Below are 17,680 nucleotides of genomic sequence, written 5' to 3'. Positions count from 1 at the left end.
ATCTATTTATATATAGATGATAGATAGTTAGCAGTTAATACTTGTTAAGCTTTGTATGACATCTTAATTTAAAACTTCATTTAATTATATATTATCTAAATTTTAACTTAAAAATGTTTAAATATTATTATTTATTGTTGTCTTTAGTGTTGTAGAATATTTTTCAGAAGTAAAAGTTATCTTTAAAGCAAAAAATAATTATTCTTAAATTTGCAGGTCTTCAATTTATTCCCATATTAATTTATTCTAATAAAAACTATAATCCTAAAATATTATATTTATGATATGCATTAAAGATACTTTTGAAATGTGTTCAAATTATACATATACTCTAGTGCTTAAATAAAGATAAGTGAAAGGTAAAGAACGATACATTGAAAAATAAAATAAAAACATAAAAATACAGTATAATCAATTAAAATAAAACATATAATTGATTATATTTATAAATAATAATAAAATAATTTTCATATATATATATATCTATTATATATTCTATTACATTAAAAAATATAATAATCACTAAAAAATCATTAAATATCAACTAATATAGAGACTAAAAATAATTATATTGACTAATTATATTGTTTGGTGAAATAAATTATCGTGTGACGGAGGTCAAATAAAGTAAGTTATGATCGAATTCTGACGTTTTAGTTGTTATACTTTTAAATAGAAAAAGTTGTGTACTATTATAATTTTTAACCTAATAATGAGTGTTCAATCCAACAACTGGTATTAAAGTCAAAATTACAAGTTCGATTTTCAGCGAAACTAATCCTGACTAGCTTTTGACTCACTGAGAAGCGTTGGACAAACAAATATTAAACTAAAATAAATTTAATATCTTTTTAATATATATATATATATATATATATATTTATTATAAAAATAAATAAATAAAATAAGATTAATTAATTTAAATTTTGATGATTTGTTTTAATATATTTTTTATTTTAAAATATAATGTTTTCTTTATTAAAATTTTAAAATAATTTATATTTATATTTATATGATAAAAATTAGTTTAAAATTAAGTTTCAAAATACATTAATATATAATCAAATTTATTCCACAACATTAATTAATCCTTTATAAAAAAAATGTACTTATTTTTATTTTCCAAAATAAAAAAGGAAAGCATTATCTATAAGGCTCTGTTTGTTTTTGGTTGTTCACGGTATACGAAGAAAGAAAGACGAAGATTATGTGCGTTTGTTTCCACTGATGTCCGTGTATTGGTGAGCGAAGAAAGGTGCTGAAACACATTTTTTCATCTTCACGAGTGTCTAAAGATTTGCCAAGAAAGCCACATAGATTATGTGAATTGACCATATTACCCTTGATTTATAAAATTATTTAATAATATTATTAATAATAATTAATTATAATAATAATAATAATAAATATAATGATTTATAACAAAGGATAATTGATATAATAATAGTATTAAATATAAAAAATAATAAAATAATAATATAATATAGAAATAATTTTAAATACATTTATATTTTTTTAAATGAAATATTTGATCAATAATATTTTAAAAATATATATATAATAATAATAATAATAATAAATTATTAACAATAAATATAAATATAAATATAAATTACATATTTAATAATAATTAAAATAAATTTATTAAATAATATTAACAAAAATAAAAGTTAATTTTAATTTTGATTTGATTTATGAAAATTTTTTTTTTTAAAAATGTAAATTTGTAAACTTACATTTTATACAATTTAAAAAAAATAAAAATCTCCTTACAACCATCCTATCACACACAAACTTCAATAAACTTTCCTCACAAAATCCACTCTAATATATCCTAAGGACCTGTTTGCATCCGAGTGAATAGTATTCACTCGGATTGAAAAGCAAATAAAATATGTGTTTGTATCTGCGTAATGGTGAGGAAAGAAAAGCGAATGGTTGTGGGAGAGTAGAAAAAACAATCTTCGATGTGCAGCGAAGAAAAGCAACAAAACCAACAAAAAGTTTAAATAACATTATTAAAAAGTCAAAATTACCCTTAACTTTATATATATAAAATAAATTATATATATATATTACAACAATAATAATAAATTATAAAAAAAATAAAAAAAATTACAAGTTTAATAATAATTAAAATAAATCTATTAAATAATAATATCAATAATAAAAAAAAATTAATTTTAATTTTGATTTGTGAAAATATTTTTTTTAATAAAAGAGTAAATTTGTAAACTTACATTTTATACAATTTTAAAAAAATAAAAATCTCCTTACAACCATCTTATCACACACAAACTTCAATAAATTTTCCTCACAAATCCACTCTAATATACCCTAATCCAAACAACCTTACTTTCTTTACACTTTCCTCTCAAATCACTCTAAATTCACTCCCTCAAATCCTCTCCCCAATCCAAACACACCTAATTCAAACAACCTCACTTTCTTTACACTTTTCTCTCAAATCACTCTAAATCCACTCCCTCAAATCTTCTCCTCAATCCAAACACACAAAAATAAATATGAATGCACAGGCATCCAATCCTCTACCGCCACGTCCAATCAGATTAGTGACTTACCCCATCATGACATGACCTTAAATTAATGTGCCAGATCAATTTTGGACGCTTGGTAGGATCATTTCACTGTCCCTTGTGTTTTAGTTCCTACCACCTTTTTAATTAATCTTATTGTTCACACTTAACTATTTCAAGTTTCTCAAACTCCGAAGACCATTCTTCCCCTTCTATGTTAAAGTATTCGGTACGATTTTTAGCATTTTCAATTAAAATATCAAGAACGTTTGGTGTTTATATATATATTATAGATATATTTTATAAGTTTTAATTAGTTAATTTAATTAATATTATTTATTTTTTTAAGTTTGAATTTTTCTTACATTCATCACGACTTTAAATCAGGAGATGTATGTGAAATACAACTTTATGTACCTCAACAACTTTAAGTTGGAACATGCACGTGAAAATTGTATATCTTATTATTATTATTCTAATTGAGAGTTGTACACTTTGTTTCGATTTTAAGTATCTTATTAAGGCTCTAAGTCGGGACATATAAATAAGGTTTGTACATCTCATTATGACTCTAATTAAGATTTGAACATCTCATTACGATTCTAAGTGTCTCACTATGATTATAAGTCGAGATATACACACAAGATTTGTATACCTCGTTATGATTTTAAGCTGGAACATGCGCAAAGGATTTGTACACCCATTAAAACTCTCTTCGAGGTTTGTACACCTCATTACCACTCTAATACAACTCTAATACAGAAGGTGTGCACACCTCACTTTGATAATTCCTTCAAAAAGTTTTTGAGTGACACACATCATGCATTGATAAAAAGATATCACTTAGTTACATTATTTTTATACTTAACTATTAAAATCATATGATAAGCCCCTTCCCACTTTACATAATTTGCTTGTGAATTAAGTTTTTCAATTATTGATACAAGTCATGCCTTGGTATTAAACAAACTTTGGCTAGAAAAACAAATTATGTAAAGCAAACGTTATTTAATTAGTCAAGTCTACAATACCACAAATGATATTTAGGTGTTCTAACTCTTGCTTTGTTTATTTCATGGAACAAGTAAGCTTTTTTTCACTATATCAAGACTTTTTTGTCTTTACTTGGCTTATATATGCTAAGATAGTGTAACCTTATTGAAACAATTTCATAAATCCTTACTCTGATCAACGACAAAATGCTTTGGTTAACTAATTAATTTGTTTTAATGTCACGTCGTTTTAAAATGATTTTTATCTTCTTGATTCTCGTTTACAATACTCTAGTTAACTAAGGGTCGGTGTTGTTTCAACTTAACAAACTTTTAAGGGTTAACTCGTCCACAATATGAGTATAATTAGGTTTTTTGCCTTAAAAAGCTTAAGTCCAAAGTTGTGTATTGTTAGTTTGTTTGATCTCCTATTAAAAGAGTATGTAACTTATGTAAAAAAGTTGATTTTAGAACTCACTAATCATCAAAATAGAGATATTCAATAAAATTATAGAAAATCTTAAACAAAAATAAAGGATGTGTGCTTTTAGTACTTGAAATCCTATGTTTGTTGTTGTATTATTTTGGTTTGCATTCTTAATTTATCAACTACTTGCAAGATTGCAAAATCTTCTTTTGGGGGCTTAGGGTTAAGAACCTCTCATGGTGATTTTGGGGAATAATTTGACTTTTAACCGTTCCTAGGACGTCAAAATGTTATAGCCAAAAGTAACCATACTTATTCACAGTGCTTTTAGTTAAAACATCAAGAATTTCGTGTGTGTTGATTTTAATGAAAGAAGTATTTTATAAACTCTTGTCCTATTATCTTTTGAATTTTAACTAATATTATCTAATGCTTAAAGTTTGAATTTTTCTCCACTCATATTAAATAACACAAATAAACATTCTCTTATTTTTTCTTAAAATTCTCAATAATTTTATTAAATTTCTGTATTAATTATTAATAGGTCGTGCAACTAACTCTTTAAATGAATTTCATTCTTTTTTACCAGATTAACCTATTAGGCAAATGGCCAAACAATTAGCACAAAACATTCTTTTAAACGGCAACACCTTAGCTAAGGTACTTAATGAATGCAATTATGGTGATTGTTGTTGGGTTTGGTCAACTTAATGAAGAAGAGCATCACATGTAAAACTGCTAACATTATTTGTTTCCAACACGTTTTTGGTGTGTATTTCTCAATTATTATACTATGATAAAGAAGCATGTTATGATGGTCTGGGCACCCAAAAACGTGTCACCAAATTTAGAATCGTATAGAAATATGCATTGTATTAACGTGGGAAAATAATTATTTGAATGAAGTTGGGTTTTAGAGTAATTTTGCATGTAATTGCAAATTAAAAATTTGTGAAAAGGGTTGATGTAGTAATTGAAGTAGAAAAGGGTGAAAAGAAGGTAGAAAAAAAATAATGGGAAAATGTGAGTAGGTACATCTCATCATGTGTACCGTTACATACAAAAGTAATGAAGTTTGTTGAATGGTGACCTAAATAATTAAATGTTAGGAGGATGGTAGAATGAATATATATGATGTGATACAAATAATACATTAGTTCATCCACGCAATTTAGGTAGCCTATTAATTATTCAGCTCCCACACTCACTCTCTTTTCCTATCACACCTTATCCATTTACTCTTTCCACACCCACAACTATCACTCTCATTTCTTCTTCTTCGTTTAACTCTTCAAATCACAATCCTCAAGTACAAACCAAACTCCATTACTTTCAACTCTCTTCATGCCATGCCATATACACACCTCAAATGAAATTATTAAGAAAGAGATTTGCCATTAGTTGAAGAAACAAAACTAATGATATCTCACATTCTAAACTATTAAATGCTTAACCCTTAAGAAATAAAAACACTAAGTACATCTGTGATTTTTAATTAATGCGCGTAAGATATTAGTTAGCACAACAGACGCAATTTTTTTTATCAGTATGCCTTGATTAACATGTGATGCAAAAAAACATTGATCTAAATTATAAAAAAAAAAATTATGTGCTATTTAATTATGAAATACATGTAACCAAATAGTTAATAATATCATGTAAGATGATTAAATTAGATTAAAATGAGTAGAAAGTTTACCATCCTATACAAAAAGAAAAACAGAATATAGTGAATCTAAAGTAATCGAATTGATGCGAATCGGAATCGAAATCGTAGTGAAAGGCGAAGAGGCCTACGTGGTGTTTCAAACAGTAGCTAACAGTTGGGAAAGAGAATGAAGAAGAAGGAACAGGAACATAGTGTTGAACTGTACTGGGTGGAACTGTATCATTTGCATCCATGGATCCAAAACTAATTAATTAATTATACAAATTAGAGAAGAGAAGAGAAGAAAGAGAGAGAGATTCTGAAATGAATTGAATTTAATTTAATTTCATTTGCAAGGTTCTGTAGTCCAAAGGATTGGTTTTCAAGCCCAAGAAATCGAAGCCAGTGGCAGCAGAAGCGTTGGCATTAGCAGTGTTGGCATTGAGGGCACAGGAACAGTCTTTGCTGTTTTGCAAACCCAAACTGCAGGCAAAGCAAAGGCTTCTCCCAACACTCTTCAATTCATCTTCATCATCACCCTCCTCCCGCTCAGGATGGGGAGGACTTATACTTAGCTCAAGGTTCAAGTCAGGGCACCGTTCCGATGTGGGACTTTTCGAATCCTTAACCTCCACGAACACGTTCTCCTTTTCCTCTTGTTTGGGAGCAAAAGATATGGTGGCTGCGCCGCCGGATTCTTGAACCTGATTTTGACGAGGAGAGTCGTTGAGAGGCCTGTGAGTTGCAGGGTCAATTCCTCTGCTCAAAAGCTTCCTTCTTATGTGAGTGTTCCAGTAATTCTTTATCTCATTGTCTGTTCTCCCCGGCAATCTTCCGGCTATCAGAGACCACCTATCATTTGGACCCACCTCATCAATAAACCAACAAATGCTAATAATCTCGGTGTTTAGGTGTTTATCATTATATATATATATATCTTACTTGTTCCCAAGGAGGCTGTGGAGTTTGATGATGAGTTCATCCTCTTCTTCTGTAAAATTCCCGCGTTTGAGGTCAGGGCGGAGGTAGTTGATCCATCGGAGACGGCAGCTCTTGCCGCAGCGGAGAAGGCCGGCGGCTTTGGGGAGAGAGCGCCAGCAGCCTTCACCGTGAGCTCTAATGTAAGCTATGAGGCGATCGTCTTCTTCTTTGGTCCATGCACCTTTGTTCGTGTGTGCTTTCTCACAACAAGGGGACCTTCCCATCCTTTCTTTTTCTTCTTCTTCTCCTCTTCTTCTTCTTCAACTTCCAGATGAATGAATGAATGGGGTATGTGTTGGAATCACTCTCTGGCTTTGGTGTAGTGGTTTTGGTGGAACAATAAGGGTGGCCGGCCCTGAGAGGTGATTTTTATAGGCTTTTGACCCAACAAAGGAAAAAGGAAAAAGGAAAAAGGAAAAAGTGATTACTGATATTGGTGCTTCTAGACGTGAGTTGGTGAGATAGGTTAGAGGAGAGTGGCTGGTACCTTTCTCTCTCTCTCTCTCAATTCATTTTATGAGATTAGATTAGATTAGATTGTTAGTACTATAATTTCATATTATTATATTATGTTATTCTTAGCCTCAAAAGATATTAGCTATGCGTTGGGAAGGATATGTTAAAGTATGGACAAGGCAAGAAGATGTGAACTTTCTCCCTTTTTGCATAAACCAATAAATAATACATCATTTTATATCCTTTTCCCTCTTCCTCCTCATAAATAAATTATTCAAAAATCAAATAAAGTCACTCCCTTATCAATTCTTTTTCAATAATGGCCTCCTAACATGTGATGCTGTTGCTATTACCGTAAGGACTATGCTACTTCCGCATTTAATCACTTTAAATTATATGCATCATTTGTAAGAGTTTTTTTATTTATTTATTTCCCTTTTATAAAATGATTTGTAAGATTAAGTTGTTAGGTAGTTTTATGAAATACTTTTACTTGTTTTTCAATTCAAGCAGAAAAGGTTTTTTAATATCCGTCGAACACAAGTTGGAGATTCATTTCTCTTTATTAAATTATTTAAAATTAGAATAAAAAAAAGAGAGTATTATATTATCCTATTTTTTAAGATGATTGATTACAAATATTGTCGTCAGCTTGCACTTCAGAAGACGTACTATTTTCTTTGTGTTATCCTGATTTCACCAAGTAACAACCGCCCAATATAATTAGTATACCGTTTAATAAAACTAGATATGGTGCGTAACCATGAACATATATTAATCGAAAAATAGAGTTAGGAATGTTTAATATTGCATCTGGCGTAGTAAAAAAGATTGAAGTGAGATATTGGATATTGTGAAAAAGGAAAAAGGAAAAATTGATTTAGTGATTTAAGTAAGTTGGTTGTTGTGAGTTTCCTGGAAAGAAATGTATCGGTAGTTTGGGTATTCATGTGTGAAAGCATAGAGATGGTAATGGTAGTTGCTGTTCTTTATTATATTGGTTTGGTGCATTATCATGCATGAGAGAGAGAGAGAGAGAGATAGTGTGTGTGGACAGTGACAGGTTTCTAGAAGAGTTGGAAGTTGGGTTGAAGGAAGGGTGATGGTGATGGTGATGATGATAATTGATTGATAAAAAGAGAAAGATAAAATGATAGAATGTATGGAAGTGGTTGTGTATGGGCTTTGGTTCACCTTCCACCTTCCGTTTATCTTTGCCCCCAACCCAACCAAACCCTCCTTTTTATCTTTTTTTCTTTCTTTATATCTGTTTTATTTTGTATAACTCTTGGGTTTGACATTTAATTTTGGTGAATATGATTGGAAGTAGATGGTGAAGAGTTAGTGGCATAGGTAAAAGTTGGGTTGAAGTAGGGAGGAGAAAAGATTGCTAGTTATCATGATTTCATCCACCTTTTCACTCTTTATCTCACACTCCTTGCAATTCTAGTCCCACTCTACTCTCGGTTACATGTTGAACAACACCATGATTTAGATTGCCACTCCCAACAAAATAATGAAGCCTTTACAAAAACCAACCACTTTTTTCAATACTCACTCTCTCCTTATAACACCACATTCATTTATACAGGTGCACTTGTTGCTCTGTACCAAACTCAAAAATATAAAACTCCAATCAATAAATTGATTTGGGTTCATATCAAAATAAACGCACTCTGCTTTCAATCTTAGGTTTCTTCATTAAAAACCAACAGCTAACAACTAATAGCTTTCTTGATGAAAATATTTATCTTTCACCTTCTCCGTCTTGGTCCTTTTTCATTCTTAGTTTTTGCCTCGTTTTTTACGTTTTGGTTTGGTCAGATCATGTGTCTTTTAGTTCCTGGTCTAAATCTTTGTCTTTGTCATCCAATTTCTGTTCTCGTCTAATTTTTTTCGTCTCAAACGCTAGCCTAGTAAGGTAGCCAACCTTTAATTTGTTGATGAGGGCAGAGTTTGAAATTTTTTAATTCCTTACAAGTTTTCATACTAGGTTGTCTTCTTCACACAATCTGGCCATAGGTACCACCCAACACATTCTGTTTGGTCCTAGAAAACTTGCCTATTGGTTTCCAAGGTTGCAGTGCAATTGTTTTATTACAAACTTTTGAATTTATATGACGAAAGTAAGAACACAAGTGGTGAAAGGCTATGGTTCATAAAGGTAATTGACCTCAACTTGTAAGTAGACAATACTCACAGAAGCCTTCTAATTGGTGGGTCATTCCATTTTGTTAGAATTTTATAAAATTAAGTCAAACAACTAATTAATTTTTATTGGTGATAGCTATGGATTCCACAATCAAATTAAATTCGGTTCATTGTAAACAATCAAATGCATGTTAATTGACTTTAAGTCGTTTCCTACTTAATTCAATAGTAAATTCAATTAATCAATGTCCAAAATTTTATTTACGATAAATAGAAGTTAGCAAAAATAATAAATTAAAAAAGAGAATTTTTCAACATCTTTGTTTTTTTTACACTTAATGTGCTTTTTGAGTATTATAGATGAATCACTGGATCGCCTAGTCATATAATTATTAGATCATCTTAAATTGAGATAGATGAACCCTATTTAAAATAATAATTCTATTCATAAACTTTGTCCAAAGAAATTATTATGTTGATTTGGTTAGAATGTTTTTGTACAAACTTTTAATTTGGTTAAGTTGTGATTACCCATACTTTCAATAATTTACATATGTTGAATTTTGGGGTAGGAGGGGGAAAAGTCTGGTCATCCACCCTAGTTGCCGTTAAGAATAGAATAGTTCAATTGGGACAGTGGGAATCTATTATACTATTTTAAAATAGCCATTACTTTCAAGTTTAGTATAAGAATTAAGAAAAGTAGAGAATGAAGTTGTGATTTGTACGGTGAGGGAGAATAAACAAAGAGAAGGAAACTTTAGTTTACAGAAATATGACACGTGATAGAAACCAGTCAGTTTTTATGTCAGTATAAAAATGGCTTTTTGTTGCATACTCTAGTTTTAGAAAAAAAAAATTATATTACAGGTATTTCACTCTATAAATGTCTTTAGGGGTGAATTGGTGGAGTTAGATCAATTTTAGTACAATTATATTCATTCCAACCTAATCATAGAGAAGTCATAACGATAAGAGGGAGGGGAGCAATAGTTGTAATGATAAAGTGAGGGACAATAAACAGGATAAAACGCATAACTAATGACATTAATAATTAGTAAATTGAGTCTCAGCAAGGTTGCTTATGAGTTGGGGTATTGTTATTCGAAATTATCAATCAACCTACATTGGTAACCCAAACCCAAAAAGGAGGAACAACACAAGGGCATAGTAATTTCACATCAAAAACTCATATGTATGAAAATGTTAAAGAGTTCAGATAATTGAATACATCTCCTCGAAGAGTTTTCATTGTTATTGTAAGGATATGGCCTGACCTGATTCTGAGTATATCAAGATCGGTTGCTGATCGTCATAGTAGGCGGACATTATGGTAAGAGACATGGGATTCATAGTAATTAGCCTTAAATACTCAGTTAAGACAGAATCATAACCGTAAGATGGAGGTTAAGAATATACCCATATATACTATGTAATATGTTGTTGAAAATATGAGCTAATACATTGAATACTGACCAATGAAATGGTATTTCTATCTTTAACCACTTTTGATATTTTAGGCAGAGAATTTCTGTTTAGAACAGTTATCATTGATAATTATGAATAGAACAGTTTACTCAAAAGTTTTTATGAATAATTATTTATAAAACAATGAAGACAATCATATAGCCTAACTTAAAAGACAATCACCTAAAAATTTATAAATATATATTATCATTTTATCTCCTACTTTTAACTTTCCTATTGTTAAGTATTTATCATTTTTATACTCCATATACTTAAGCATCATAGAGTTTTTTTTGTGGATCTCCATTGAAAACCAACTAAAAAGTGTAAGGAATACCTAATCCTCATGGAGACACCATGCAAAATTATTTCCAATAAGAAGACCACCCAAATAGGAATCTCGAAATTTTTGAGGGGAAAGTATGAATAGAAAAAGGGATTGAGTGATGTTGATTAGGAAGAAATTGTGGGCAAAAAATTGCATTTACATGATTGTTTGAGTGTATGTAGTGAGAGCCAACACAGCAAAAAGAGTATGTCATGTGCTTAGGTACTTGTGGGAGGTTGTCCTGAGAACCCTTACCTACCACTTTGGTTGTCCTTCCCACGTGGGTCTCCCAAAACCCCAACCTTTTTCGATATGTCTGCTTCATCGACACGTATATGACTATAGGGTGGATAAAGAGTTAATAGTTATCATTCGTGATTCAAGAAATATGTTCTTCACATACGACAATTATTTTTATGGAGTTTGGTAACATTATTGTGATTGACAGACACCAACTGCAGATACAGATCTATCTCGACCTGTCTCACGTTGTTCCTTAGGTCTTTCGTTCTTCTCCTTTTTATTTTTTCCCCTTTCTTTCCTTTTTAATTCGGACATACTGCAATATACGAGTACCAATAGTAACAGGTTGTTAGTTTGAGCAGTAAGCGTGAATTCCTCTGAACCAACATCGTGTAGGAAAAACAACCCCATTCACAAAACTCATCTTATCGCAATGCCAATGTTTGGATTTAAACAACATTTTGCTTCATAGACAAATACATTTGATTTTGGATTGATAAATAAAAAACACAAGTACCAAGTCACGGGAAGGCTCGTCTAAAGTTAAAGGACATGATTATCCATCTCATTTCAACTACTTATTATCATAAACACTACTATCTCGGGTGTTTTCCCTGCGATTTGTTTTGTGATATCAAAGACATAAACCTGCAATAGAGCTTTCTCTCTCTCACCAAGTCTACTTAACTAGACTCCTAATCTGTCCAGAATTTGCTTTTTCAACTCAAATCTAAGATATTTTATTATAAAGTAGACTTTAAGCCTAATTCAATTCCATAAAACCAATTCATAAGTTGAGGTTTGCATGCTCTAATCTCTAGTAGATGTGGAATCTCCAACACACCCCAAACAATTGTTAAGATAGACTTGAAAATACCATATTACGAAGTAGACTTTAAGTCTAACTCAATCCCATAAAACCGGTTCATGAGGTGAGGTTTGCACCCACTTATATACAATGAAATATGCTCATCATTAGTTGATGTGAGATCTCCAACACACCCCCTCACGTCGAGAGTGACATCTCGTGCGTGGTCCGATAACGGTCCGATAGCGGGTGACCTGATAAGTCCACCAAACAATTGCTAGGATAGACTTGAAAATAGTTCTCATACCATATTACAAAGTGTACTTTAAGTCTAACCCAACCCCATAAAACCGGCTCATAACCCACTTATAGAATAGAAATATTTTTATTTAGATATAACCACAATTGCCTTTGTTTAGATATTACTCTTAAGCTATTCATATCTCTATAATGACTGTCACGTCACTCTTATTGACACTAAGCACAAATACGCAGATAGTGAAACTGCAAAAATGAATTCATGTAGCAGCATTATATATACAAGAGAGATCAACAATGTGAAGTCTACTTCACCCTGTTACAAAATTCATACTTGTAATTAAGGATCACTAGATAGCAGCGGTGCCATAATAACCAAAGGTACTTTGGAATTTGAGCTAGTACAGTCACCTGTTGCCTCTTGAACTAGGAGCAAACCCGCTCTTTGTAAGATTTCGGCATAAACTTTAAAAGATGCTTACTCATCCTGCCAAAGGGGTGTGCAAATCCATTTGAAAGTTCATGAATTCTCAAATCGGTTCGGTTGAACCATGAGGCAGCAAAACGGTCTTAGGTCCCTCACAACTATGAAACCAACAAGAACAAATAATGTGATTAGGGACAGAATTTGAAATAAGACACCTGAAATGGTCACACTGCAATCTACCAAAACACATGTATCTCTGACATGCCAAGAAAAAGAATATGTGAGAACAAGTGAAATGGTTTCTGATGGTGGGTGGCCCAGTGTTGTACTAATGTAGTGATGGTCAGTCGTGTTGTCGGTCTAAAAACTGGTGGTGAACAGAAGTCTAAAGTGGAGAATGGTGGCTGGCTTGGATGCAGTTCTACAAAAAAATGCAGAAACAGTGAAATCAACTGAGGAAGGTGGTTATGACTGTAGTGAAGGAAAGCTTAAGGTTTTCTTAGCAGTGCAGGAAAGAGTGTCTTGAGTCATGAAGAAGTATATTATTTTTACGATAATTTACAGCAGTAGGTTCAATATATATGTAGGCATTCGAAATAAGTGAAACAAATTCCAACCTAGAGATTTTAGGCTACAAACTTGTACAGAATAATGGTAAGAGGAAATATTGCACACATAGCTAGTTAGCTACAACACCTATCTTTTTCACTCCTCCAATTTGGGAGGTATGGGAAAGAACCAAACTCCTTTTTTTCCCAATTCAATCATAAAATATTATAACAATGGAATAGTAACTACAGTATGCTTCACTCCATTCCATATCAGATGATATTTAACATAGCATAGAAGTGAAAATGGCTTGTTTAAGCCAACTCATCCTATTATTTTTATTTAAAGAATTCAGAACAAGAGTAGAAATTGAATATTTTAGCCCACAAACAAATGATGGGTGTGATAGAGAATTTAGGTATTACCTCTCTTATTATCATTATTGTAAAGTAAATAGAGTATCTTCGATAATATAATCTCTTATGAATGGTTTCAAATTTCACTATGTTTTCTAATGTGTGTGTTCCTTTTATTAAATTAGGATAAGAAGTGTATCACTTTTTAGTACATAAAGATTAATGCTTAATATTGCATCACATCAGAAATCATCGTTAAACCCAGGAAAATATTATTCAGTGTATCTAACCTCCCCTTCCTGCTTCTCTAACTAACTCCCAATAAGACAATATGCATCTGTTTTCATGGGAACTCGATGAAGACAATGTTCACCTGGTAGAAATATGCATATATATATATATATATATATATATATATATATATATATATATATATATATATACCTTTGCATGCATGGCCTTCACTTCATGTGCCATAAAATCTAAGACAAAGGAGACTGGATTATTCCCCGAATGGGGATTGTAATATTGGCAAAAATTAAAATAGATCCATACATTTGATGCACATAGAGAGATGCGAATAGCAGAAGATTGAGCATGAAACTGCAAAGATGAATTGCTGAAAGGTAATATGGGAAGGAAAGGGAGAAAAAAGGTAAGCGTAGAAATGAATATTCACTACTAGAAAATCATGAAATAAAAACCAATTTTTAGAAACCAAAATAATTAGTTGCAATAGTATATAAATTAGGGACCATTTTAGAAACTAAAAAAAATTGGTTTCTAAATTAGTTTATATTATTGTTAAATAGTTTTTAAATTGGTATCTAATTAGCAATCAAGGTTTTAACTAGTGGACTTTAAGCCTAACTCAACCCCATAAAACCGGCTCGATGAGGTGAGGTTTGCACCCACTTATATACTATGAAAGGCTCTAATCTCTAGTCGATGTGGGATCTCCAACACACCCCCCTCACGCCGAGACTGCCAACTCGTGCGTGAGACTATATATTATGGGTGGTCCGATAGCGGCCCGATAGCGGGTGGCACGATAGGCCCAACACAAACACTCGCTAGGATAAGCTCGAAATGGCTCTGATACCATTTTGACGTTCTACATATGTTTTATGGTTGTTGAAGCGTAAAGGTGAAAGAAGAAGACGATGATGAATAGTGCTAAGGAGAGAGAGAATCTGAATATTATTCTAACTCATTTACTTTGCATGACTTTTTACACGTGGACATCTTACTTAGTGCCTCACACTGAGCCAACAAATATACATAGACATAAACTAAAAGAGATAAAAGCTCAGCCCAATGGTTTCGGTCCAATCCAACATAAAACAGAAATACTAAAACACCCCCTCAAGCTGGTGGGTGAATGTTTGACACACCTAGCTTGGAAAGAAATTTGAAAAAAATCTCTCTGTTAAGAGATTTGGTAAGAAGATCTGCAGGTTGATCTTCAGTGCTGATTGGTAGTAAGTGAAAGAGACCTTCATGAAGCTTCTCCCTTACTACATGGCAATCTATCTCTATATGTTTGGTTCGTTCATGGAAATTGTTATTTTGTGTTATATGCCTTGCTGACTGTCTGTCACAGAATAAGCTAGCAACTCCATTAGTGGTTACATGTAGATCTTCGAGCAAGAAACTCAACCATTGAATTTCGCAATTAGAAGCCGCAAGAGCTTGGTATTCAGCTTCAGATGAAGAGCGAGATATGGTGTTTTGTTTCTTGGTTCTCCATGATATCAAGGATTCTCCAAGGAAAATACAGAATCCTGTGGTGGAACGTCGTGTTGTAATGCATGACGCCCAGTCTGAACACTGAATGCCTTGATCTGTAAATTGGTGTTTTTGGGATAAAATAGTCCTTGTGTTGGAGAAGCCTTTATGTAACGGAGGATCCTCTGTGCAGCTTGGTGGTGTGCCTTCGTAGAAGATTCAACAAACTGGCTAAGGAATTGCACAGCAAAGCTAATGTATGGTCGTGTATTTACTGAGTAGAGCAATCTTCTAATGATTCTTCTATACAAGAACATGTCATGTACCTCTGTATTTCCGTCAAACAGTTTTTCATTCTTTTGCACCATGGGTGTGGCCGTTGGCTCTGCACTCAGCATTACTGCATCTGCCAAAATCTCAAGAGCATATTTACATTGACAAATATGAATTCCCTCTCCAGTCATAGCTATCTCAAGTCCTGGGAAAAACTTTAAGTGACCTAAGTCTTTTATTTTAAAGGCTGCATCTAAAGAACCCTTTACAATATTGATCTCATTGGCATTGTTTCCAGCGATGAGGATGTCATCAACATATACAAGTAGAGCAATGAAAGAACCTTCAGTGTTTCTTACGAAGAGAGAGTTGCCAGCTTTAGAGCGAGTAAATTTGATGGAATAAAGAAAAGAAGTGAGCTTGTCATACCAGCATTTGCTTGCTTGTTTTAGACCATAAAGAGACTTCATCAATCGGCATACCTGATGTGTTTTGTTGGAAGCAATACCTGGTGGAATTTCCATATAAACTTCTTATTCTAAGTCACTGTGCAAGAAGGCGTTGTTGACATTGAGTTGTCCAAGATGCCAGTCCATGGTGGAGGCAACTGCAAGGATGGTGCGAATCGTTGTGAGTCTTGCCACCGGTGAGTAGGTTTCCATGTAATCAATGCCCTCATGCTGTGTGTATCCCTTCACCACAAGCCTTGCTTTGTATCTTTCTATGTCTCCATTAGCTTTTCGTTTGATTCTGAATACCCACTTGCATCCAATGGCTATCTTGTTTGGTGGGAGTTCCGTAATCTTCCAACTTTCATTCTCTTCAAGAGCCTTTATTTCAGCTTTCATGGCTTCCATCCATTCTAGATATTGCTTGGCTTCCTTATAGTTTCGATGTTCATTTTGACATGAAATTGATAAAGCATACTTTAAATGATGTTATGCCAAATTCTTGTAAGATATAACAGAGCTAAGAGGGTACAATGCCTTGGTTTTCTGCGTTGCATTGTTGCATGGTGAAGCCATTATGCTGTGATGGTAATCTTCCAAGTAAGTTGGTGGTCTCTTGACTCTTGTGGATCGTCTGGGTTCTTCTTATTCAGTGTTTTCCTTTGTCATAGTGGGTTTGGAAGAGGTAGCATCATACATTGTAAAATCAGTGTCTTCAAGAGTAGTTTCATCACTGTTTTCGCTTTTTGAGTTACAAAATTAGGTTTCATAGAATATCACATTTCTTGATACAAATATTTCTCTAGAATGAACATCCATAACCACATAACCTTTAGTACCATGCTTGAAACCAAGAAAGATACATTTGCGTGCCCTGGGATCAAGCTTGTGTCTGCTTTGCTCAAGGGTAGAAGCAAAACAAAGACATCCAAACACTTTAATATTGTAAAGATCAGGAGTCCTTCCATGCATTAGTTTATATGGGCATTCATTTTGAATGACAGGAGAAGGAAGACGATTTATAAGATGCACAGAATGAAGAACCGCATAAGACCAATGCAGCGACCAATCATCTTCGTAGTACATTTCTCCTGTATCTGACAAACAAGCCCTTTACCAACGTAGAGATAGAAGAGAACCAGTCGTAGTGGAGAGCAGAGCGGGTTACGATACCATTTTACGAAGTGGACTTTAAGCCTAACTCAACCCCATAAAACCGGCTCGATGAGGTGAGGTTTGCACCCACTTATATACTATGAAAGACTTTAATATCTAGTCGATGTGGGATCTCCAACAAATTGTCTTTGCCACGGTAGGGAAGTTACCCTCTTTAAAATAATCAATTCTCAATTCTTAATAATGTAATTAAGTATATGTATTGTAAACAAATGAAACAATTAGACTTTATGTAATCAAAATAAAATTGTTTTTGAAACCTTGGCTAGATTAAGTTAATAAAGATTTAGATCCCTTATTTACTTAAATATCTTTCCAACATGTTTAGGTAATTTATTATGCATACATCTTTGTTCATGAATAAAATTAGTATTTCATTAATTTTTATTTTTTTTACATTTTCACTTAAGTATCGGGTTACTTTTT

At 32.4% G+C, this 17,680-nt stretch overlaps 1 protein-coding gene across 1 annotated transcript; it reads right to left on the bottom strand.

Moving 5' to 3' along the window:
* Nucleotides 1–5,814: 5,814 nt before the first annotated feature.
* On the bottom strand, nt 5,815–7,251 carry LOC137821929 (myb-related protein 308). Its single transcript, XM_068626737.2, has 2 exons — nt 6,547–7,251; nt 5,815–6,456 (listed from the first exon to the last, which is right to left on the bottom strand). The coding sequence occupies exons 1-2, from the start codon at nt 6,807–6,809 to the stop codon at nt 5,940–5,942; spliced, it is 780 nt and encodes a 259-aa protein (XP_068482838.1). The 5' UTR covers nt 6,810–7,251; the 3' UTR covers nt 5,815–5,939.
* Nucleotides 7,252–17,680: the final 10,429 nt, after the last annotated feature.

Source organism: Phaseolus vulgaris, chromosome 9 (genome assembly GCF_051622355.1).
Source record: "Phaseolus vulgaris cultivar YP4 chromosome 9, ASM5162235v1, whole genome shotgun sequence".
Taxonomy (NCBI): domain Eukaryota; kingdom Viridiplantae; phylum Streptophyta; class Magnoliopsida; order Fabales; family Fabaceae; genus Phaseolus; species Phaseolus vulgaris.
Note: the sequence above shows the minus strand (reverse complement) of the source record. Positions and strands in the feature narration are given on the sequence as shown.

What these genes read in the sequence shown, in the direction of transcription:
- LOC137821929 (XM_068626737.2), bottom strand. Translation starts at nt 6,809, where the DNA reads ATGGGAAGGTCCCCTTGTTGTGAGAAAGCACACACGAACAAAGGTGCA. An exon ending in CACAGCCTCCTTGGGAACAA is followed by an intron (nt 6,457 to 6,546) that starts GTAAGATATATA and finishes TCCAAATGATAG; the next exon opens with GTGGTCTCTGATAGCCGGAA.